The 21,852-nt window shown below is 47.7% G+C and overlaps 9 protein-coding genes across 9 annotated transcripts; 5 read left to right on the top strand and 4 right to left on the bottom strand.

The window, feature by feature from the left end:
- Positions 1 to 676: 676 nt before the first annotated feature.
- Positions 677 to 1,764, bottom strand: BJ212DRAFT_1449687 (uncharacterized protein; the record flags this gene model as incomplete). Its single annotated transcript, XM_041338733.1, has 4 exons — positions 677 to 802; positions 823 to 1,121; positions 1,151 to 1,371; positions 1,427 to 1,764. The coding sequence occupies 4 exons, from the start codon at positions 1,762 to 1,764 to the stop codon at positions 677 to 679; spliced, it is 984 nt and encodes a 327-aa protein (XP_041187050.1).
- Positions 1,765 to 4,519: 2,755 nt separating this feature from the next.
- BJ212DRAFT_1469256 (mitochondrial carrier domain-containing protein) lies at positions 4,520 to 5,943 on the bottom strand (the record flags this gene model as incomplete). Its single annotated transcript, XM_041339004.1, has 5 exons — positions 4,520 to 4,856; positions 4,909 to 5,215; positions 5,266 to 5,673; positions 5,728 to 5,851; positions 5,906 to 5,943. The coding sequence occupies 5 exons, from the start codon at positions 5,941 to 5,943 to the stop codon at positions 4,789 to 4,791; spliced, it is 945 nt and encodes a 314-aa protein (XP_041187049.1). The 3' UTR covers positions 4,520 to 4,788.
- Positions 5,944 to 6,158: 215 nt separating this feature from the next.
- On the top strand, positions 6,159 to 7,498 carry BJ212DRAFT_1393021 (3,4-dihydroxy-2-butanone 4-phosphate synthase). The gene is made up of 3 exons (XM_041337087.1): positions 6,159 to 6,704; positions 6,752 to 6,873; positions 6,924 to 7,498. The coding sequence occupies exons 1-3, from the start codon at positions 6,412 to 6,414 to the stop codon at positions 7,280 to 7,282; spliced, it is 774 nt and encodes a 257-aa protein (XP_041187048.1). The 5' UTR covers positions 6,159 to 6,411; the 3' UTR covers positions 7,283 to 7,498.
- A 1,465-nt stretch (positions 7,499 to 8,963) lies between these two features.
- BJ212DRAFT_1284152 (acid protease) lies at positions 8,964 to 10,857 on the top strand (the record flags this gene model as incomplete). The annotated part of the gene is given in 9 exon segments (XM_041331800.1): positions 8,964 to 9,199; positions 9,315 to 9,401; positions 9,451 to 9,644; positions 9,703 to 9,865; positions 9,923 to 9,977; positions 9,991 to 10,117; positions 10,170 to 10,343; positions 10,396 to 10,568; positions 10,621 to 10,857. 9 exon segments carry the CDS (start codon positions 8,964 to 8,966, stop codon positions 10,855 to 10,857), a joined length of 1,446 nt encoding a protein of 481 aa, XP_041187047.1.
- A 449-nt stretch (positions 10,858 to 11,306) lies between these two features.
- On the top strand, positions 11,307 to 13,174 carry BJ212DRAFT_1486555 (aspartic peptidase domain-containing protein; the record flags this gene model as incomplete). The annotated part of the gene is made up of 10 exons (XM_041341135.1): positions 11,307 to 11,533; positions 11,586 to 11,612; positions 11,671 to 11,739; positions 11,794 to 11,987; positions 12,043 to 12,205; positions 12,255 to 12,310; positions 12,363 to 12,449; positions 12,499 to 12,666; positions 12,719 to 12,888; positions 12,947 to 13,174. The coding sequence occupies 10 exons, from the start codon at positions 11,307 to 11,309 to the stop codon at positions 13,172 to 13,174; spliced, it is 1,389 nt and encodes a 462-aa protein (XP_041187046.1).
- A 260-nt stretch (positions 13,175 to 13,434) lies between these two features.
- Positions 13,435 to 13,725, bottom strand: BJ212DRAFT_1392985 (uncharacterized protein; the record flags this gene model as incomplete). Its single annotated transcript, XM_041337086.1, has 1 exon — positions 13,435 to 13,725. A coding segment is annotated over one exon (291 nt), but the record flags the coding sequence as incomplete, so codon positions are not given.
- Positions 13,726 to 14,306: 581 nt separating this feature from the next.
- BJ212DRAFT_1304189 (uncharacterized protein) lies at positions 14,307 to 15,583 on the top strand (the record flags this gene model as incomplete). The annotated part of the gene is made up of 8 exons (XM_041333561.1): positions 14,307 to 14,309; positions 14,362 to 14,548; positions 14,572 to 14,655; positions 14,946 to 14,956; positions 14,980 to 15,025; positions 15,126 to 15,166; positions 15,251 to 15,391; positions 15,509 to 15,583. 8 exons carry the CDS (start codon positions 14,307 to 14,309, stop codon positions 15,581 to 15,583), a joined length of 588 nt encoding a protein of 195 aa, XP_041187044.1.
- Positions 15,584 to 15,716: 133 nt separating this feature from the next.
- Positions 15,717 to 17,375, bottom strand: BJ212DRAFT_1304188 (uncharacterized protein; the record flags this gene model as incomplete). The annotated part of the gene is made up of 3 exons (XM_041333560.1): positions 15,717 to 16,540; positions 16,583 to 16,863; positions 16,924 to 17,375. The coding sequence occupies 3 exons, from the start codon at positions 17,373 to 17,375 to the stop codon at positions 15,717 to 15,719; spliced, it is 1,557 nt and encodes a 518-aa protein (XP_041187043.1).
- Positions 17,376 to 20,726: 3,351 nt separating this feature from the next.
- Positions 20,727 to 21,661, top strand: BJ212DRAFT_1449682 (uncharacterized protein; the record flags this gene model as incomplete). Its single annotated transcript, XM_041338732.1, has 3 exons — positions 20,727 to 20,757; positions 21,223 to 21,375; positions 21,438 to 21,661. The coding sequence occupies 3 exons, from the start codon at positions 20,727 to 20,729 to the stop codon at positions 21,659 to 21,661; spliced, it is 408 nt and encodes a 135-aa protein (XP_041187042.1).
- Positions 21,662 to 21,852: the final 191 nt, after the last annotated feature.

Here is a 21,852-nt window from a genome sequence, read left to right as displayed (position 1 = left end):
GTCTCAGTTCTGAGTTACACAGGTATTGTATCCCCGAATTGGTTCCGTGTCTTGACGACGATGTCGTACGTTGCTATCTCCGAAACATTTAATTTGTAGTAGTAAACTTTGGCGTCGGTGACGGCAGCGATCATTACCGTCTTCTCTCGTGGCTCAGGGCAATCGAGATGAGATTCTAAGCGTCAAAGTTGAGCGACGCACTAGTACTGATCTGACCATCACAACAGCAGGTGTCTCGCTTGGCATTGGGACGTAGTCCGAGCACAATGGAAGTAAATCCATGAACTGACAGTGATGGACCCAGGCATGCAAGTGAAACAGATCTAAAACCAAGATAAATTACTCCTCAAGAGCCGTGCATCATTACGACGGACAACTGAAGTCAGGGCACAAACGATAGGATCAGAAAGCGAAGATATCATGTGTGTATGGTTAATCGCTCGAGTGCATGTAATGAGTAGAGTACAAGTGTTGAATAATGAACATGAAAGAAGAAACTGTTCGAGTGCGGTATACTAAAAGGCTGTGGGTATTCATAGATAATAAGTGAAGATGTAGATATACGCACGAAGACTGACGCATCCTATGTGCTTGCACCGCAAGGTATAATATCGAAATAAGGATTTTCTAGGATATGCGCAGCCTGAAGTGTGATTTAGCATATGGGAGAGCTGCCTTATGAGACACCGCCGATCTCGATAAAGCTCCGCCAATTCCATGATAGATCATCGTCTTTCAGATCGATGAAGCTTTTCAGAGGAAACCATGTGTCGACAGTGCTTCTTCTCTGTCGTTTCGGGGGCTGTGAGACTGAGACTGAACGAGGAAAAGTGGGTTGTTTGGGGGAAAGATGTTTGAGAGATGGATGACCGTATCTCCTTCGTCTTCGATATCTGCAAACGAGCCGAAATCCTCGACTTGAATGAAGGGACTATTTCCCAGTGATGAAAGCGCCTTAGCCTCATCATCCTCATCATCGCTCATGCTCATGAAATTTTTTCGTAGACCCGACCTCGGGATGCGGTTAGCAGCACGAGAGCGACCCTCGAGACATGCCAGAGCATCCATGCGACTTTTTCGTCTTTGATGCGAAGTGATTGACGAGGAGCGCATGGATGACCCTTTTCCTGATGGGCTAATGGGCGATAACAGGGGAGTTGAAAAGATGTGTTGGTCGCAGACGGAAGTGGCTTTGATGGAGGGGAGAAGTTCGGGGCGCGATCAAGGGATGTTGGGGGCTCGGGTAAGGTAGATGATATCGGAGCAGGTTTAGGAGAAGGAATTTGCCTCAAGGATTCACGAGACGATCGGTGGAGTGCACATGCTGAAGGTAATGGTGGAAGACGGACAAAAGCGGGTCTTTCGATTCGTCTTTAGACGTAAAAGGTCAGTACGATAAGCAAATGAGTACAAAGGCTAAACTTACGACAAGTCATGAGCTGAGGTTTTATCGGTTGTACAAGTCCAACTAGTAGACTTTGAGATATTTGAATGCTTGCGCCTGTGACCTGCAATCGAGCGATTGGAGTCTGCCAGGTCGAGGGATAGGAATGACCGAAATTCAACGGTATCCCTTTGTCCCATTTGCAAAGTGAAATAAAATGCCGAGGCATGATCACTAGCAGCAGCAGTATGTGCCTTGTAAGATGTACCCGTTGAACTTGATGGGACGACCGGAAGGTTGGTGCTGTGTGCAGACGAGAGACCCGCCCGTCGCTCCGCTAGAAGACCTGAAGTGAAAAGTGGCGAATAGGAAGAGTGCATCACAGAAGAGAATAAGAAATCAAGTGTGCACGACGACAAAAGCACAAGGGCAAGGAAACAAGAGCGTTGAAACAATCGCTCTTTATATAATGAAATGAAAATGAAAATGCAATGCAATGCGTCGTCACGAGTGATCGGATAGACGCTGCCCCTTCCTTTGTCACATGTACTAGTACTGCCGGCACGTTGCCGGTGCAAGGTCAACCGAAATTATTTTCACACGATCTACCCGAGTGCTCGAAGCTTTGTACATAATACACGTGCACCTAGTGCAGAACCTTGCACATTGTATCCTCTAGTCATGTTAAATTTCTGGGAGAAATGTTCTTCAGAGTTATTGGGAATTGTTGGCATCGGGAGAAGTGTAGAATACCGTTCGCATTTTGCCTCCACGGAGTCAATAAGGGAGAAAAAAGAAACTCACCCCTGTAGACATGGGACACGTCTATATATCCTCCACGTTTTCAATGCCAAGCGGACAACAACAAAATGAATTTCTCCAAACCCAAGGCTCGCTATCATCGCGACTGATCGTATGTGTATATTTTCAACCAGCTTTGTTGCTCGGTTTGTCATTCAATCTTTTCGGACAAATACTCAGTGGGAAACGGTTGAAAAGTTGAAGAGTGGAGCGCTCGTTGTGCTACATGTGCCAATTGATATTTCAATGGCAGCCACGGCGCTATGTTTATACTGCATATGGACTCAAACTATGATAGTGGCCAATACAGTGCCGGGCCTGTATCAGACGAGCATCCAAAATTGACAAGTTCATTATATATATATAATCCACACTGGCAGCATGTTCTGCCTGAATTGCGGTCGTTATGGGGATTTGTTCGAGGCAGCTCCGATAACTATCTTCCACGTGCAGGGTTCATATGTATGCAAGTAGTATCATCGCACAGCGGCGCCTAGCCCTGGCCAGCCCAGACTCGCCTACGATAGCGGTCTGCGCAACTAACATTAATTATGATTATGTTTTCAAGCTCCATTGCAAATACGTACTCAACAGCCACGTTTACCAGCCCGGCGGCGGGGGTAGCACTCATTGTTCCACAAGTCTCCCACGCTGGCAGGCTTCGGAATGGTGTCTCATTTGTATCCACCTTCCTTGCAATCACAAATTCATTTCAACAAGTACTAGCACTGCATTGGATAGCACGCGATAAACCGACCCGACGACGTCGCGAAGACTTCGACATCTTAAATTTTGCCACGTTTATTGATCAGTCGGAGTCACTCTTGTTGCAAAGTGCAACTCAGGGCGTGCGATATCACTTTTACGCAAGTTCGAATCTGCCACTTCTTTTCATTCGGCGTGTCATGGTTGACAGCCTTGAGCAACGTTCCAGTGCTCGTGTCTTCTAAAAATGATTGGCGATTTCCACCTACATACATACTGTGACCTGCCCCTGCGTGAATCATGTAACCTCAGAAACAAATGGGCGCTGAATGAACTGCCACGGAAGAAGTTGTCGCGCCCGGTACGCTACGTGGGAGGCGACGTGACAACTCGTCCTCTTTTTTTGTTCGGCTTGGGTAATCGTCAAATCTTACCCTCCCGTCTTTCGGAGGTCTTTTCCTTACGTCGGCTTTGTCGACTATACCGATTTGTACTGAGTTTTAAATATTCTCTTAATGCTTATGGCTGTTCGACCAGAATGACTCAGCTATCTTCTAGCCAGCAAGGCTATATGTTATGATAGCAATATCGTCGGAAATTTGTCGCTTGGTTTTCATCGATTTCCAAACCCATCGCACATCACCACACGTGGGTTTAAAGTACTGTTTATAACAACTTGGATCGATCTTCTTCCAGCAGTCTGTCTCGATTCACCGTTATCTCGGACGATAAATTCAATCACGGTAGCTTGGCGATAACTTACTTGTACATATGAATTACAACATTCGGACATCGAGGGTGCGATCCGAACGGGGAGTGAGGACCCTCCAGGTCCCACCTGACTGGACCTACAAGTCGGCTGTCACGTATGTGTACCGGCGACTTAAGATTACTTCAACGCCAACTCCATTCAGTTCCAGTCCCCGCCTGACACACGCATGTGCCGTGTGAGTGCAAACCAAGTTATTTTCAACAACAAGTTGAACCATGTCTCACTGCATCGCCCGAAATATCGATTTCACTCGCGTCATACCATGTTGTGAACCCGTCCTGTGTGATTAACGCATGTCCCCGCGTTCCTCCACTGAAACTATTTTCCCCTCCTGCACAGTAACCAAGCAATGACCGAATTTCACCTCAGACTCAATGCTCTTCGTCACACTCGAGTTCCGCGTTGTCTTGGCCACGCTCCAGGACGATATCGAATCGTGAGTAACTGCTGGTAACTGTCGTCGATGAACGTTTGAACATTTTATCAATGCCACCGATGCTGTATCAGCGAAAGACCTGGTTCCAAATTCTAATGCAAATTTAACGGTTCACAAGTGTCCAGATAAGAGTGCCACGATCAAAGTTACGGAGCATCTTGATAGCATCTTGCCAATACCGCCCGTCGTGGCTGTACAGATGCAGAGCCGCTCACACCCCGCCGGGACTGTTGCTCGATCGAAAGTACATTATATGGAACTGTGGAATTATAAATAAGTGTGGTGCTCCAGGCTGCTCCAGAGGGGCCAGGGTGCTCTTTAACGTGCGGGTTTAAGCACCGCCCAAGCCGAGATATCTGCGTATGCATCATTATTCTTTCGGTCGAAAAGCAACAGAGTTCGGGCGAGCTCATCCTTGGTTCATACTTTGTTTCAGGTGACGCGCTGATTCGGACGTGCGAGGAGGACGGAGTGGTATTGGTCGTAATACAATCGTAATCTATTGTATGCCGAAAAAATAGCGGGGAGTGTACTAGGTAGAGATAGCAAGAGGGAATAATCCATGTAAACCAAAAACGGTATACTTCCAGGAGCAAATATCTATTGTGAGTCCTCATGTCATAGTAAATTAGACAAGTAAATGAAGAAAGGCATATAAGCACTGACTACCAGTGCAGAAAAGTGCGCAGTCTACTTGCCACCGGTGGTGCCGAGACCCATTGATGACTTGAAAGTGTCGTAGATCCACCATTGGAAGCCTTGATGAACGAGGTTGGTTAATGATTTCAAAATATTGTAAAATTCACGTACCAGTGAGAGTACCGATCATCAATACACGGGTTCCGAGACCCTTGGTTGTAAGTGTGACTAGGCCAGTTTCCGATGCGATAGTGCCAATGCTTTTGCCTTTGTTGGAAGGCTTGCCCATGAGGGAGACCACAGTGTCAGCCGGGTGGGAGACAACAGCGCAAACAACACCAGCAAGATAACCAGAAGCAAAAGTGACACCGAGCTGAGTAGTCTTTGCATACGTCTCTTTGGGCTCAGGGAAGACGTGAGTGTAGAAGAGCTGGACGATATTCTCAAAGAAGAAGAACTTGGCCATGGTGTAGGGGATCTATTACGTCATAAGTAAGATGTGATCGGAACCAAAACAAAGCAATTGACCTGACGAGACCATAGAGGAACAAGGGAGCCAAAGGGATAGCGAGTCTCAACCTTGGTCCTGCTCATCTCCGCAAGGGCGGCACCAAAGGTAGTGGGGAACGTGCCAGTAGGGCTGGTTTGGATCTTGACTTTGGTCATCTCGAGAGGGCAGAGAGCGATGTCGGCAAAGACCTCTGCCGATGCGGAACCAGCGAGCCAGATAGCGGGCTTGTATTTGTTAGAAAGCTCCTCACCGGCCAAGTTCATGTACTGGTCCTTGAACACTTCATAGAGACCGAACTTGAACATGCCTTGTAACGAGTAACCGACAAAGGTGGGACCGAAGCCTTTCCAGATACCGGTCTGACCCTCCTCGCGAATGAGCGTTGCAAGACCGGTCGTGAGGCCCTTGTATTTTGTAGGGTTCACCTGTTTAAAAAGCTATGGGACACCACAGAGCCAGAAAGAGCTAGATAAACTGACCTGCATGTTACACTTTGCCACATCAAGAGGTGTGAGGCCGGCATGAGTGATACCGCATGCAAGAACACCACCGAGCATGCACTTGGCATAGTATGCAGCGTCATGAGGTACGGGACCAACGTATCTTCGAACCAGACGTGGTCAAACCATCTAACCCGAAATAAGATAAGAAAGATACCTTGCGTCCCATTTACCAGTTGATGCCAGATGTGACATTGTTTATTATTTTTAAAAGTCTCAGACTGAGATATCTATGAGAGACCTTGGGCTTGATTGAAGGAACCTGTCCGAACAAGCGCGGGCTTCGGAGGTCGAAGTAGGGGAAATAAGTGTGCAAACTCCTAGTGCCCATTAGGTTAAATTTAGCACAGGCTTTCCGGCTTTGCTTCGGCTTTATTAGTAGTATGGTATTAGTGATGAAGAACCGCGTCTCAGCACTTGATTTCTAAGTTCGCTGATTATAATCCGTCGGTCTCTCACCTCTTGCTCAACATGAGCGTTACAGCAAACTAGCGCGCTAAGCTTACGATCCGACAGCTTGCTCACGTCCACGTCATTTGCTGACAACACAGCAATCGATGTCAAATCGCGGGAAGTAAAATAACATACCAAGGTCAATATTCCCCCTTATTATCCGATCACACAGTACTTTGAACAGAGCATTCCGCAGGTCTCTTTATTACAATGCCCACCGCCACGGTTCAAGATTCTGCGCCAGAGCATCACAGACTCGCTAAAACGAATGGGGCCCACAATGGCTCCTTTAGTCCTGCTTGGGTGCCTTCTCGAGTAGAAGACGCCACACTAGGAACCACTGGGTTCTCCTTTGATACAGTAGAGGAGGCACTTACCGCATTCGCGCGTGGTGAACCTGTTGTTGTTATGGATGACGAGCGAAGAGAGAACGAGGGTGATATAATTATTTCCGCGAGTCAGTGTTCCGTGGAAGCCATGGCATGGATGATCAAGCATACGAGGTATGACTCCTTTGCACCCATGCATTCCATCTTCATGTCTATTTTAGCGGGTATATCTGCATCTCTCTTCCCGAGGAGCGTCTCAATGAACTCGAAATTCCCATGATGGTTCCCGAAAACCAGGAGCGACACAAAACTGCTTACACCATCACCATAGACTACAAGCATGGTCTGTTTTTAATTCTCTGAAGCCTGTACCACGATTAAAAAATCTTCTAGGCACAACAACTGGCATTTCCGCTCATGATCGATCTCTCACCGTGCGGAAGTTAGTCGATCCCACTTCGACTGCATCCGATTTTAGTCGTCCAGGGCATATGGTGCCTTTGCGAGCACAGAACGGTGGCGTTCTAGAACGCAGAGGTCATACGGAAACGGGTGTCGATCTCTGTGCCCTTACCAATCAACCTCTAGGGGGAGTGTTATGCGAGCTCGTGAATGACGATGCGTTGGGCACTATGGCGCGGCGCGATGATTGCCGATCGTTTGCCGATCGATGGGGCCTGAAAATGATCAGCGTGGATATGCTGGTACAGTACAGAATAGCAATGGAGAGCAAAAGTAGTACGACATCATGACGGATAAAAGGGATGTGTACTGATTAGTGTATACTTATATATAGAGCATTGTACACCGACCACACTCTAGACATCCATCCCCTCAGGGATTCCATGGAAAAGCTGAGGGAACGTATTTAAGATCCTGAGATCGCTGTCCCCAAGATAAGAACACTATCTTTGACCATGATATCAAGATCGTAGCGACGGCCCGCCGCCAGTCCCCGACTCCCTTGACTGGTCGATTCTTTTGTTTGATTCTAAAGGCTTGTAGACAACGTTCCACGATGTATGCAATACATGTCAGTACTCGTTTCTGTTGTCCGGCCGGCGGCTCCCAGAGTCATATCCAGCACCCTGTCACAGCATCCTAGACTCCAGCTTCTCGCAAGTTCGTTCAGACATACACGGGAACGGCCTTCCGGTCAACGCTATCCATGTCAGTCCTGTTCATGCAGAATCTCATTGGCTTTAGTTCGCCTAATATCCTTCGTATTTGTAAGTCATCAAGATCGCCACAAGTTTAGTACAGGTAGTATCTTCTTACATTTGACTTAGTAGCCCATCCAACACTCCCTACCTACTTGTACTGTAATATAAATTGCCAGTCACCTCCTTGACGCATACGGAAGATCGGTGACAGCCAAGGCGCTGGGCAGCAGTGCAGAGAGTGGGAGCTGACAGCGCACTTAGGTTATCCGCATAAGACGAAGGCATATGAGCAAACCAGACAGGATCAGACGAATGCATGTCCGAAAGAACCACGTTAGGCTGATGGGCAAAGCGTTGGGACACAGTACAGTGCATGTATGATGCCATCTTGTCCCAGATGTCGAATGTGGCACTCTCGACAGATTCGGCAGCTTAAGGACGTGAATTGCAAGGGTCCGCTGTTACCAGCACAGAAAATGGCAGAAATATCGCGGTGATGCATTCGGTAATACAAGACTAGGGTATGAAGGTATTTCTGTGAAGTTGACAATCGTCAAGATTAAGCGCGGGTACAATAACTCTTGCGCAAAAATGATGACCAGGACATGGCTTACATAAGTGGGCCGCGATGATCAACTAATGGCGGCCTTGAACCCAGATCATTCCAGGCACCTCAACATACGGATCTGACAGAACCTTCCCCACTGTGGAGTCGCGGACACATGGAACAAAAAACATATAAGTATCCGATGCCAGCTTGAATCATGACGGTGTTGACACAGCAGTAAATCAAGGGATACCTGTGGGTCTATCAATTATTGTAACTCACTACTAGTACTAACTCAGGCCCATGGCAGTGTTGCCAAGTACTGCGGTTGCAAACATGACGCGGTAATGTTACGGATCAATTCCGGGGAATATGACAAGATCTTTGTCTCGTGTTGACGACCTCAGCGCTCAGTCAGCAGTTGCGTCCTGAACTTCTTTCATATTTTCCAAGGCATTTGCAGCACGTCGGCATCCAGCCCACCGTCAATACGGGTAGCGGCCATTTTATGGGCCTCAGCTACTAGGACAACCTCGCTACTCGTGAGAGCTGCTGTGCGATGTCATGTGTGCAACCGTTCCCTACGGTCCCACAGAGTGTCCGTGCTCTCGAGTACGCGATTCTGTGATTCTTGGTCATTCCCACCTTGCAGCTCTTCCCCATGCTCAGTATTGTTTGTATTATAATCCGGTTCTCCTCGTATTCCTTTGCTCAGCTCCTCTCATGACGCCTCTGTCATTGGCCATCGGTTTTATTGTTTTGCTCTCCATCGTATCGGAGGTGGTTGGGGCACCTCAGGGGCACACACCATCTGCTGGACAATTCATACCTTTGACACGGAGGACGCAGCCTTCACGGAATGTCTCAGAGTGGGCAGAGTATGCCAAGAACCTGCGGGACGCCACAATTGCGAAGTACTCTTCACAGCTTAGTCAAAAGCGGGGAACGGGCGAGAACTTGTATGCTGAACTATCTAACCTGAATGCACTGAAGTGCGACGCTAATCTTTGATGAAAAGGATGGTCAACCAGGGGTTGGATGCAAAGTCTGTCGTGTATTCCACCTCTGTCCAAGCATGCTCAATTTCTGCAGTTTCTACGGATCTCTGGCTATTGGTACACCGCCTTATCCATTTGACGTAATTTTAGACACTGGATCCTCGTGCGTCGTGTACTCACGCAGAAGCGGACCTATCTAACATTCTCCCCAGAGATATGTGGATTGCCTCGTCCGCATGCCAGTCTATGTGTGCAGGAACGGGCAATTTTGACTCAGCAAAATCCTCTACGTTTAGAAATATGAATAAGAGCTTTAGTGTAACCTACGACAAAGGTTACGCAGCAGGTACCGTTGGGCAAGATGTTGTTCAAATCGCTGGTTTCACAATCTCCGACCAAGCATTCGGTAAATTTAACTATTTATCGTCATACTAATCTGATTGTCCAATACTGACGCGTAACAGGGGTAGTGACAACTACCGCGACGAACTTCTTGCAAAATCCTGTCACCGGAATCTTTGGTCTCGCATGGCAGTCGCTCGCAGTTTCTGGTGTCATGCCGTTTTGGCAGGCACTTGCAAGTAATGGCCAATTGAGTCAACCCTTGATGGCTTTCCAGTTGACGCGGTAATATATCCTTGTTATGTCCATTTACCCCAGGGACATTTACTGTAAATGATCTAGCTTTTTAAATGACAGCCAAGCTGGCAAACTAGAACCTGGGGGATCTTTACAATGGGTACAAGAGCAAGTCATGTCATTCCTGGCGTGTCTCACCTTCGTTTCCAGGATATGCAAACGAGAGTTTATACACCGGTACGATTGACTATCAGGACCTTCCCGATGGACAAGCCTCGTACTGGCTTCAAGAAATTACTTGTGAGTTTCACTGCAATCTTACTTTGTTTGTGTCGCTCAAGCACCTTGAAAGCGATGATTGTGCAAGGGAAATACATACCTTTACTAGGTGGCAGTGCGTCTTATGCTATCATCGATACCGGTACGACACTCGTGGCAGGGCCTGCGGCAGGGATCGCAGCCATTTACGCTCAGATCCCCGGATCTCAGCCCGGGACGGGCAGCTGGGAGGGATTCTACACTTATCGTAAGTACGACATATTTCTTTGGCATCAAGGAGACCGAAACTCTATGAAAAGCCTGCGACACTGCTGTTGTGGTGGAGATCTCGTTTGGAGGGCCCAATTGGTCAGTAAGCCCCGGTGACTTCGCGTTCACATCCACAGGCACCTCGAATGAATGCTATGGCGCATTTTACGCAATACCTACATCTGGCGAGACCCCTCCCTGGATCATAGGCGATACGTTCTTGGTATGTTCTCTTGGCGCGATATCCACTTCTGATAATTAACGCCACGAGATAGAAAAACGTTTATTCGGTTTTCCGATACGATCCCCCGTCCGTCGGATTCGCAGCACTGTCTGAAATCGCACTCGCAATGAATGGCAAAGCTGGAGGAATACCTTCCGCTACGCTCGGTGCTAACTCGGCAATGTTCACTTTAGAGTCAAGCGCAGCACCGTCAACACGCACCTCTCGCGCAGTGACATTTGTCATTTCCGCTTTCCTCGCCACCTTAGTGTCATTTGTACAAGCCTAATACTGCGGTTATGAACTACTTACTAGTGCATTTACAGCCCCACCTACGCACAGCCTTCTTGGACCAACATGCAGGGGACGCTGTGTTTTCTGCTAGTCATTATTACTGGGTATATGATGTCATAATTTACTGTAGGCAAGCTCGTGTATCCACTGATTTCCTCAGGCTATTCCCACACACATGTCATTTTCACAGGTTTTCACATGCCCTGATCGCACTGTGTACGTAAGAGCTTTCTCATACCTGGCCGTTAGCAATGTCGGAAGCTATGTAGCCACTAGCTGCGGATAAATGCGCAGCGCTGAGTGTATCATCGACATGTATTTCAGGGCAATTGGATGGGTGGCGTCCTGCACATTCGTTATTTCTCATTCTCCACTGGCTTGTGGTCTCTCGGCTTGGATCTTCTCTGGTAACTTAACACTCAAAGCTGAGGCCTGAGTCTTAGCATGATACCATTAATCTTTCTTGCATCCCTCCTCGCGCTACCTGTGGACACCTTTGGAGCACCGACGGACATAGTTCCGGTTTCTGGTCAGACCATTTCCCTTGTAAGAAGGAACCAAGCTCCTCGAGATGTCACCGAATGGGGTACTTTGGCGAAGAGTCAGAGGAACAACTTGCTAGCAAAGTATGGCAGCCCGAAAGCACAGAAAAGAAGCACTGGTTACAATCTGTGCGTAGTATTATAGCGGGAAATGCATTTGCTAAGTGGAACTTTTTTTCAGGATTGTCGATCAGCTGTATGATTCTAGGTAGGCGTTAGATATGTTCTCCGGTGTGCATGGCTCCCTAATTGAAGCATCCGCACAGCTACTATGGTTCATTGGCTATTGGTACACCTGCAATGTCATTTAATGTCATATTAGACACGGGCTCTTCGTAAGTTCCAGTGCAGCTGACGTATTGACATAATTTAGTAATACATTATCGCAGTGATCTCTGGGTCGCTAGTTCTTCTTGTGGATCTTCATGCGGGACGAGTGCTACATACAACCCATCATCTTCATCAACTTTCCAGAATCTATCTACGTCATTCGACATAGTGTACGGCTCGGGTTCTGCAGCTGGCTATGTTGCACAGGACACAGTGCAAATGGCGGGATTCTCCGTTTCCAGTCAAGGTTTTGGTCAGAATCTCCTCTTACTAACAGACCCGCTGGCGTTTACTTACGTGCATTACAGCTGTTGTTGACGAAGTGTCAACAGGTATGCTAACATCACCGGTTTCTGGCTTGCTTGGTTTGGCATGGCAATCCATAGCAAGTTCAGGTCAGATGCCCTTATGGCAGACTTTGGCCTCCAGTAATTCTTGGGACTCGGCTCTCTTTGCTGTTCAGCTCACTCGGTGACAACATTTGCTCTTTGAAATGAAGTGTATCACTGACATGGAACAGGTATACAAATGATACCACCGCCCAGGATCTTGAGCCCGGAGGAGTCCTTAATATGGGTATGAGACGTTTCAACCTGTGAAATATCTACTCAAACAACACTGCTCTTAGGTTACACAAACAGTAGTTTGTACACCGGCTCAATTGATTACATTGATATTCCCGGAACTCCTTCATATTGGTATATACCACTGACTTGTAAGTGATTTACTAACTCATAAGAAATCGCTCATTTATTCCAATGCAGCATTAACTGTGCAAGGCAGCTCCATTTCTATTACTTCAGGAACAACTGCTGCTATCGATACTGGCACGACCAATATAGCCGGTCCGGCCAGCTCAGTTGCAGCCATCTATGCACAGATTCCAAACTCACAACCAGCTACGGGAGAATGGGAAGGATATTATAGCTTCCGTAAGCAAACCTCTTGAGCGTCGCGAGGTCGAGTGGCTCAACGCTCAATTAGCATGCTCGACGACTGTAAATGTAGAGCTATCGTTCGGTGGCGCCACATGGTCGATAAGCCCAGCAGATTTTTCCTTCGCACAAACCAGTTCAACAGAATGCATTGGTGCATTCTTTGAAGCAAGTACTGGTACTGGCTCCCCCTCTTGGATCATCGGCGATGCTTTCCTGGTATGTGGCAATGATAAACGACCCTCGAGTTCTACGATACTAAGCCTTATTCTATTAGAAAAATGTGTATTCTGTCTTCCGCTACAACCCCGCTTCGATTGGCTTCGCCAATCTCTCAAGTGTCGCAATCGCTGAAAATGGCGCTGGAGGCACCGTCCCTTCCGCGACCATTGGTGTAGTATCTGCAGCCGTCACGAACACAAGCGATGCCCCACGTACACATGTACTGAGCGCATCATTGTCTACTCTTCTCTTCCTAGCTTTCTCAGCAGTGCTCCTCCTTTAATTTCGATGCTATCTGGATTCCCCTTCCTAATGAAGGACTCATGTTTATGGGACTAACGGACGCTTACAAATTTGGACCACACTCACTTGTAATCAATGTATCCATATGATTTGATGGAGGATAGCTGTTACTGGACAGTCCTTTATGAGTTGTAGGTAGTAACCTGTCATGGACGACGACTACATTAATCTATGTACTGCAACCAATGCCACGTCATTGCACAGCTGAATTAGCTTCATCAGAAGTCCAAGGGTAGTGGGCTAGGCGGCGGTGCCAGTGGGTGCAGGCGCACGAACAGAAATGAAAAACCCTGGACTTTCGAAGAATCCATACAGCTCCAAGATTTCTACAGTCGTGATGTCCCTCATATTGTGAACTGAAGCCACGTCTTTGACGTGTGCAATGATATTACGGTGTGATGCGATCTTCTTGTATTCTCCGATGCACTGCTCGGCTAGAAAAATGCTCCAAAAGGCTGTCCAATGTGAAATCACGCAGCTCCGGGAGGCGATGATCACATGGACAGACAAGCACGAACGTCTGCCGAAGGGCTTGGCCAGCGCAATATCTCGTCCATGGTGACCCGCAGATCCCGAAGCCCATCTGCCTCGATTCCACACGTGAAATGGATGTTCGAGTCCTGGGCTGGACTAACACGCCTTCGCTTAACTTCCGTGACACCGTAACGGAATGCGATACAAGGCAGATGTAGTCTGCAGTTCGCAACTTCACCTGCTTTCGGTTTTATTATACTTTTATAGTAATACAATTATCGCGAAGGTTCATAGTCTCCAAGGAGCTCAAGATCAGAAAATTTGTTTCCCCATTCTCCTAGCATGCGAACAATTAGTAATGCCAGCAGCCAGGTAATAATCTTGAAGAGTCTGGTTCAATCAACTCCATTTTGCTTTCATGCGGCCGTCGGCCTAGACAGAGGATCGGATTGAATGATTTTGTTTGTTTATTAGATTCTCCATGCTCACCGTGCTGGCATGATACTGAGTTTGAACTTAGACGTTATTTTTTTTGACGAGTAGCAAATATGCGTGTTACTGCATGAGCATAAAACCGGCAAACAACAGAAAAACAAACAGGCCCGCAGCTTTAGCTTGACACCAGTTATACAGTCGCAATGGTAAGAGTCAACTCACCAACCGTAGACCCAACTTATGACATTGATGGTCTAGATGAACTTCTTGAAAGCCATTCTCCTCGCAGTAACAATTATCAGTCCTCTTGGCGTGCGAGCCACGCCCGACTCGGAGACTAACATATTATGCAATTGGGCTCCGTGCGGATACTTGTGCGCGGGAGTCACCCAGTTCACCGAAGGTTGCACCAACTCGGACGGCACCCCTGGAATCCAGCGCTGTTGTGAGAATTTTGATGGATTGTAGTGTGGGGGAAGCAATGTGATACAAGTGAGGGGTCTGGAGGTATCGGCGATGAAACGCTTTATTGGAACACGTCCTGGGAGTCAAGTAGATTGCGTCCTTCCACCTGAGGTATCAGGGTCTGAAAGAACAAGTTATCCCATGATACAGGCAATGGGCGAGGATAAAATATACAGAAAGAATAACGGCAGGTTAGGCATAAAGGTAGGAGAGGTTTAACCGACCGGCCATCTCATAGCACTGGAACGTACTGTGATATTGGTATCGAGACTCGAAGGCCACCTGAAAATACCAAGTTTCAGAGTCACGGCTGATGCCTCACCCACCTACTCCGAGCAATACATTTTCACTCGTTTCTAGCTTGCCATCTTCTTCAGCTTTTCCAATAGTGAGTTAGGCTTGCGTGAATAGGTTGCAAACTCACTTGTGCACCGATTTGAATGGTTCAAAAGCCAAAGTGTGTCAAAAAATCTCGTCAATCGTTTGCGGGTTGATTGCACAGAGTGAATTTACATTCTCTCAGGAAGTGACACCCTTACCTGTGTAATATTGTTCAGGAATATCGCTTGGCTCACTCATAGGAGTGGCATCCGCAACTGTGAGTGGAAGCAGTGGTTAATCTGGAAGGAAGCGCAAGGCGGAATGATGCGAGGGAATTCAACCACATTCAAGCACCTGGCAGACTGTATCGGAATTGTCCAATGCAGTGGAGTGCAGGAACTGTGAACTCGTCCCCCCAATCCAAAAGTCCGCGGCGCGCGTGCACCTGAAGGTATACCGTGGCGACAAGGTGACATGGCGACCTGCTGTTTGGCGGCCTCTGGTACGTAGCAGTTGCAAATGTAGCGGCCGTAGCACAAGCGCATCTGTTTGTATCACTCCAATGACGGCTAAGGAAGAATTCGAAATCCTGGTCTATCAATATGAAGTTGTAAATTAGTTACTGGAGCGTGCAAAAATTTCCCAAGCATGTAAACGTAAAGCAGAATTCGAAGTGATTACAAACCAGTTGTAAGGCATAGTCACTAGTCACTGATACTATAAAGTATGATGCACAAGCTATGGTACATGATACAGAACGGTGAAACAGATACTTACTATACAGATTTGTCACCATATGGAGTGTCTTGATTGTTCGTGATATACCTTCAGTCATCAAATTCATCCACGTCGAACCCGCCCAAGTCCATTGCCATCACGGCATCTGTCTCATCAAAATCCATTGCATCGCTCGTATCCGTGGGTGGCAACTCTAGAGCGTTAACCTGTCGCACACCCTCATCCAAGAATGCCAAGCACGTCTCTATGCACCCTCTCCATCGCAGCGGAACTGCTCCACCCACGTCTACACCAGCAATGTGACGCTCCCATGTGAATCGCTCTACAGCGTGCCTCACGAAGAATCGGCCCTTGTGCTCCGGGTTTGCACACCCGCCCGACCCCTGCGATGGCCTCCGGCCATGCTTTCGAGGCTTGGGAGGGATATCATTTGACTTAAAAACACCGGGCACGTTGTCCGTCAATACCTCGCGTACATTTTCTGGCACGTTCCAAACATCGGAAAGAGGGACCCCATAATATTCGCTGAGCACAGTCCGAGAGTTGTCGCCTTTCAGTGAGCAAAGCAACTTCCGATAACAGATCTCAGCCAGTGGAGGTACGCCCGGAAGAAATGTCGTCAGGGGAGATACTGTGATCGCTCTCGATGAATTCGCCGCCGACTCCCTGTATTGTGAGAATATGCGAGTCATGGACCGCCGCTGAGACAGGATGTCGCGAGAGGCCGAGGGGACACGAGAAAAGGCTGGCTCGGTCAAGAAAGGATTTGGGTTGAGCTGTAACTTTGAGAGTTTCATATCTCGCATCTCCGATGGAATGTATGGCAGGCGGTTCTGCGAGATATTCAGCTCTCTCAAGTTGATCAAACGACATATCTCCGGGGGAATGTATGTCAACTGGTTCCCGCCTATAACTTGATAAATATATAAGAATGAGAGACAGGAAAGAAACGCACGCAAACTTAACACAGTCAGATTTTCTAACTTGAAAAGCTCAGGAGGAAGATGGTGGATGCTGTTTCCAAAGAGGTAGAGCTGTAGCATATGTCGCTCCTTGCCCGAGTCTATGATGGACTTTGTCCGCTCGAATGAACGCACTCGGGACTTGAAGGCTGGCTCGGTCTTGACGCGTGATAAACTGCGTCCGGAAAATAAACTTTGCTCGGACAATTCCGTCGTGTTGAAAAAACCCGCGAGATCGGCGACCGACGCAGGGATGGTCTTCAACGATAGATTGCTGTATGCAAGATAAGACGCGTCAGGAAGGTCAGATTGATGAAACTGGGAAATACGGCACCTCAGGTCTATGTGCCCGTTACCTGTATCGAAGGGTTTGCGCAACGCGTCGTCCCATAATCGCTCATCGCGATCAATGTAACGCGACGTGCTCGAGTCTAGAGATAAGAGACTTGATGTTTCGTCGTGCGAGTAGTCTTTTTCTCCCAGCGAGCGAGAATAGACTGAGCTACGGGACAATGGTGTGGGAGTAAACGCGGGAGGTGTACTCGGGGGAGTATCTGCCTTCTTTTCCCGCTGTGGAGGGCGTTTGTTGGCTTTTGTCGAGGCCGCGAACGGATGAGAGAAACCTAGACGTGTCTGGGGTGGGGAGTCTAGTATATACGGCTCATGCTGCGGACTCGAGGGCGGAGATGAGTCTAAGGGTCCTAACAACGGCGACGACGACGGGGACGAATCTCGAGATGACGATGAGCTCGACTCAAAGTCCATGTCGCAGTCGACGTCTGTCATTTTTAATGCGGGGAAATAGAGGGTCGTGTGCAAGTTGTATGTCACTGTCAAAGCTTGTTGATTGCGTTTACCCTTTATAGGCACGCGCTTCAGGTTGTACGTATTAATGCTCTGCCCAGTCGGAACGTAAACAGAACAACTACACCCCCATTGCATTTTACATGTATGCAGGACCCTGCATTTGATCGAACCTGCTGGATGTGTCTTCCAAAACTCCGCTGCCTTTTGGATGGGTTATTAATCGACTTTTCAAAATCTGGACATCCTGGTTCAATCCAAGTTGTACGTAATACTTCTCAGATCAGCAGCGTGTAGCAAGTATGCGCAAAGGGGTCCACGGTTGACTCTGATCAGCACTTGCCGTACCAGTAGTAGCAGAAGCTCTCACAAACGCAGCAATCCAGCTGTTTCGTTATCTTGGATTTGTTCAACCCGACTGTGAAACCAAGGTTCGTGAATGGGCAGTATAGTGACTTCTGCATGGCCGAACGCCCTGAATCCACTCCATACAATTTTTCTGGTTACGAATCAGTAGCAGAATTCTATATCGTGATTAAAAGCTCACCTGTATGTCGGGCGCTTCAAAGGTTCGAGAACTCCTGAATATCAAGGGCAGGTACGGACTCCCGCACACTCAAATGGTGGAGAACGCTGTTGGTCTGCCCTGAGGATCAGGTGTTCGCAGTAAACTTCCTCGTGGTCCGTCCACACTTCACGAATACATCTAATTTTGCGTCCAAAGGGTCGATAGCATGCTTTGTAGTCTACGAATGCGGTCGGACAAACATCGCTGCACAAACTTGCGTAACGCCATTCACGTTGGTGAAGAAAGGCAATCAGCTTGCATCCCACTGAGCTGCCTCTGGGAGTCTGGAAACGAGATTGGGGTTGCATTCGATGCATCAGTACTAGTAGATGGAATGAATGAGGTGACAGCTGGATGCATCTCAGATTTGTGGAAGAGAGGTGCACCAGTGAATAGTCGGCACTTGAAGAGCATACGCAAGATCGTTCAGACAAGTCGCATGGTCACATCCTGGAGTAGCGCTCCAACACGAGAAGCAGGACATGACTTGATGCGAGCCCGATGCCATCCGGCAGATATCGAGCACTGACAGGTAAAAGAATGCCACACGGAAGGCTAAATTCGAAAAACTGCGGCAAATCCGGTTTCCCTGTTGGTCTCCATGATTGGAAAATGCACATGGCGTCAAACCGTCGGGCGAGGTACGTGTGATACTCTGATTGCAATTTCAAAAAAGGGTCTGCATCATATCCCGGGCCTCGAGGCAGGTTGATGTAGCACAACAATAAAAGAGTACAAGGCAATAGAACACACCTCTGCTTGGACACCTACGCCGCAATCCTACAGCATTAAGTTCATCTTCATCGTGCTCGACACCATCAAAGCCCACAGCCACGTGCGGTTCATCATCGGAAAACAATAAAACAGTGGAACACAAAGACGAGGAGAAGTCCACTTGACTGTAGTAATCGGGTTAGCTGCGTTCGGTATTCGCCGTCTGACGAGTTTCTAAATATGGGATCAAGGAACGAGGGCCTAAACTTTACCGCTCACTCACCGACCCCATCCCCGTGCGGATTTGTATTCAACTTACTGTCCTGTCCCATGCAATCGGCAGTCCAGAAGTCGGCAGTCACACAAATGTCACTGAAAGTCACGACATGTCACATAGGTCAGTTTCAAAGTCAGCTTGGCAGTCAAGCAAGAGCACAAGGAGGTTGTTAGTATTCAGCGTGAGCAAGCAAGTACAGTATTTACTAGTAGAATCTAAGTATGAGGGTGACTGTGATTAGTACCATAGTTGTAAAATTGAGGGGGATGTGTAGGGAGACCATGTACATTGTGTGGATACTGAGGTTGTCTATGTAAATTTGATGATGATGCAATGGGACCACTGGATGGATTATTAGTATAGTGTGTTGAAGAATAAGATGGTGCATGGAGAGCTGGATTAGTGTAGAATTGATGAAAATATGGCTGGTGGGTAAAATGTGGGGGATAATTTGAATTGAAAGAGTGTGCAGGCGAGGTGATGAAATGATTACTGGAGGTGTTGGATGAGGTAGTGCCATTGTCCTGCAAAGTGCTACTAGTACTGGCTTGTTCTGTTGATGATGTGGTGGCTGGATTCTTTGAATGTGTTTTTCCTGTCTGGAACAGTGTGGCAAAACATGGATTGTCAGCAAAGTGTTGATTGGCAGCATCAGCAAGAAACTCTTTCATTCTAGTCCAGAGTTCCTCAACTGTCCCATCTCTTGAAATCTTAAGAGTGCTGGCATGTGTGATAAAATCATCCTTGCACTGGAGTGTTGAGAGCGCATCAAACATCTTTGACTTGATATCATGGTCAATCTGAGCATTGTGCACTTTGTCTTCCATCTTCTTCTTGGCCTGTTTCTCTGCATCAGCCTTGTCTTTTTCACGCCACTCCTCCTCTGCTTTGTTGAAGTCCTCCTCAAGCTCTGGGTGGGTCATGAAACAGGCCCATAACTTGATGGATTTCCTTGGCTGCTTCTTTTTCTTCACATTCTCTAACTCCAATCTAGATTGAGCCAATGCCTGCTGCACCATTGTACAGTGTGCATTTGTAGCGTCAAGCTGGGCAGTCAGTATCTGGGTTGTCTGGACTAATGCCCCATTCTGCCCATACATGCACTGGAGCTCATACCAAAGTTTCTCCTTCATCAACACCATTGCCTGATCATATGTGGGGATAACTGGATGTGGGATGGGGGCTGACAGTTGTGATGTTGAGTGAGTGATGCCAGTGGGTTTTTATTATAGTCATCATCAAGCTTCTTCTGCATCTCAAAGAACTCCCCAATGGTATCCTTGTTGAAATTTCAAGCATGCTTTGGGTCCAGTCCACTTGGTCAAGATACACAGAGGGATGAATGATGACAAATGAACCAATTGTGCCATTTTCATGACAGGAGTCAACCAGTTATTTCTTTAATGCATGCACACAACTTTGCTGGGTGGATAGGAGTCACAGATGTAGATGCCAGTTTACACCAGTCAACAATGGTTTCCTCCTGTGCAGCAGATAACAGTTGCTGACTCTTGTGAGCATGCTAATGAGACTTATGGACTCCCAAGCGTTGATCACTCAGTGTCTGACACAATACCTAGACCAGTTGAGTAAATAATCACATGATGAATGACAACTCACATTTTGCTCCTTTGCAGCAGCTGCAACAGATTTACATAGCCCATTTGCAATTTCCTGAATTGCAGCTTGGATGCGCGACTCATATGTAGGGTATGATGAAGCTCGCAGCTTTCCTCGTCTCCCGCTGATAGATTTGCGAAGGCGGACCAGCCCCATGACCAGCAGCACAGCACCAGTCGGCACTGGTGTGTGCAATATTGAAACTCCGTCACGGCACACATCGGCAGGTGACATTTCTGCGTGACTTCGGCACTTTCAACCATCTCACTCAATTCTGCTTCAATCGTATCTGTTCGACCTCGTAGTGAGTTGTATTAGAGAAAGAATGATATCTATGTTGAGAATTTTGTGTTTAAGTGGCTGGAAATACGAGTTTTGTGAAAGTGCCGACTTCTGGGGGCTGCCGATTGCATGGGACAGGACAGTATCACTTGCGTGGTCACCCGACAGCACACGCCTGCTTTCAGTGGGCTCCACTGTCGATCTCACTGTACAAGAGTGGGATTTATCAACCTGGCAGGATGTCGGTAATCTATGGACCGGTAGAGTTGCCGCCAAACCGACTTGCATCAAGCGCCCACCATTGCATCCGTTCACCACTTGTCCCGAACGCTTCCGCCAAATGGGCAGTCTTGGGTCATTGCCGCCAGTTGATACGTTCCAGCTGTATGATCTCCGTGTCGAGGTCATATGCCCGCCAGGGGAACGTATACTATGTGGAGCGAAAGAGGGTGACCATTTTATCCTCGAAGGAGAAATGCTTCATCTCCCGTCTGGACAAGCATTTTCCATTTACTCGCTCAGTAAATATCCTGATTGTTACTTCTTTCAGTTTCATTATCGTTGCTCACCCGTGTGTAATTAGGTGCTGTTCTACCGCTTCTAGCAGCCAAGCAGCGTGTTACCCACCCAAATGATTGGATGAGCACGGATGCCGAAGTTGCTTGTCCCGACCCAAATTGCAAGTCTAGGTTGAGAATTTCGAGGACTGGAGTTAGGACATTCAGCCATAGTGAAGTTACAGTTCTTCCCCTCACATCCAAGGGCTACGGTCAGGCTAGCGCTGGCTCAGCCCTAGCGGCAGCCTGAAGAAAGACGAAGAAAGTTCAAGAAACGGGCTAGATGCACCCTTTTTGCAGGGTTATCACTGATCAGAGTTTACTGTGGACCCTTCGCAAGTAATCGGTATACGCTAGGCATTAATGCGCAGTCCTGAGGATTGGCCTTGAGTATTTAGATCGCTACCGTTTTTTTAATTCCGATTAATGTCCTATTGAGAG

The sequence above is a fragment of the Suillus subaureus genome (genome assembly GCF_016647635.1).
Source record: "Suillus subaureus strain MN1 chromosome Unknown BJ212scaffold_56, whole genome shotgun sequence".
NCBI classification, from domain to species: Eukaryota; Fungi; Basidiomycota; class Agaricomycetes; order Boletales; family Suillaceae; genus Suillus; species Suillus subaureus.
Note: the sequence above shows the minus strand (reverse complement) of the source record. Positions and strands in the feature narration are given on the sequence as shown.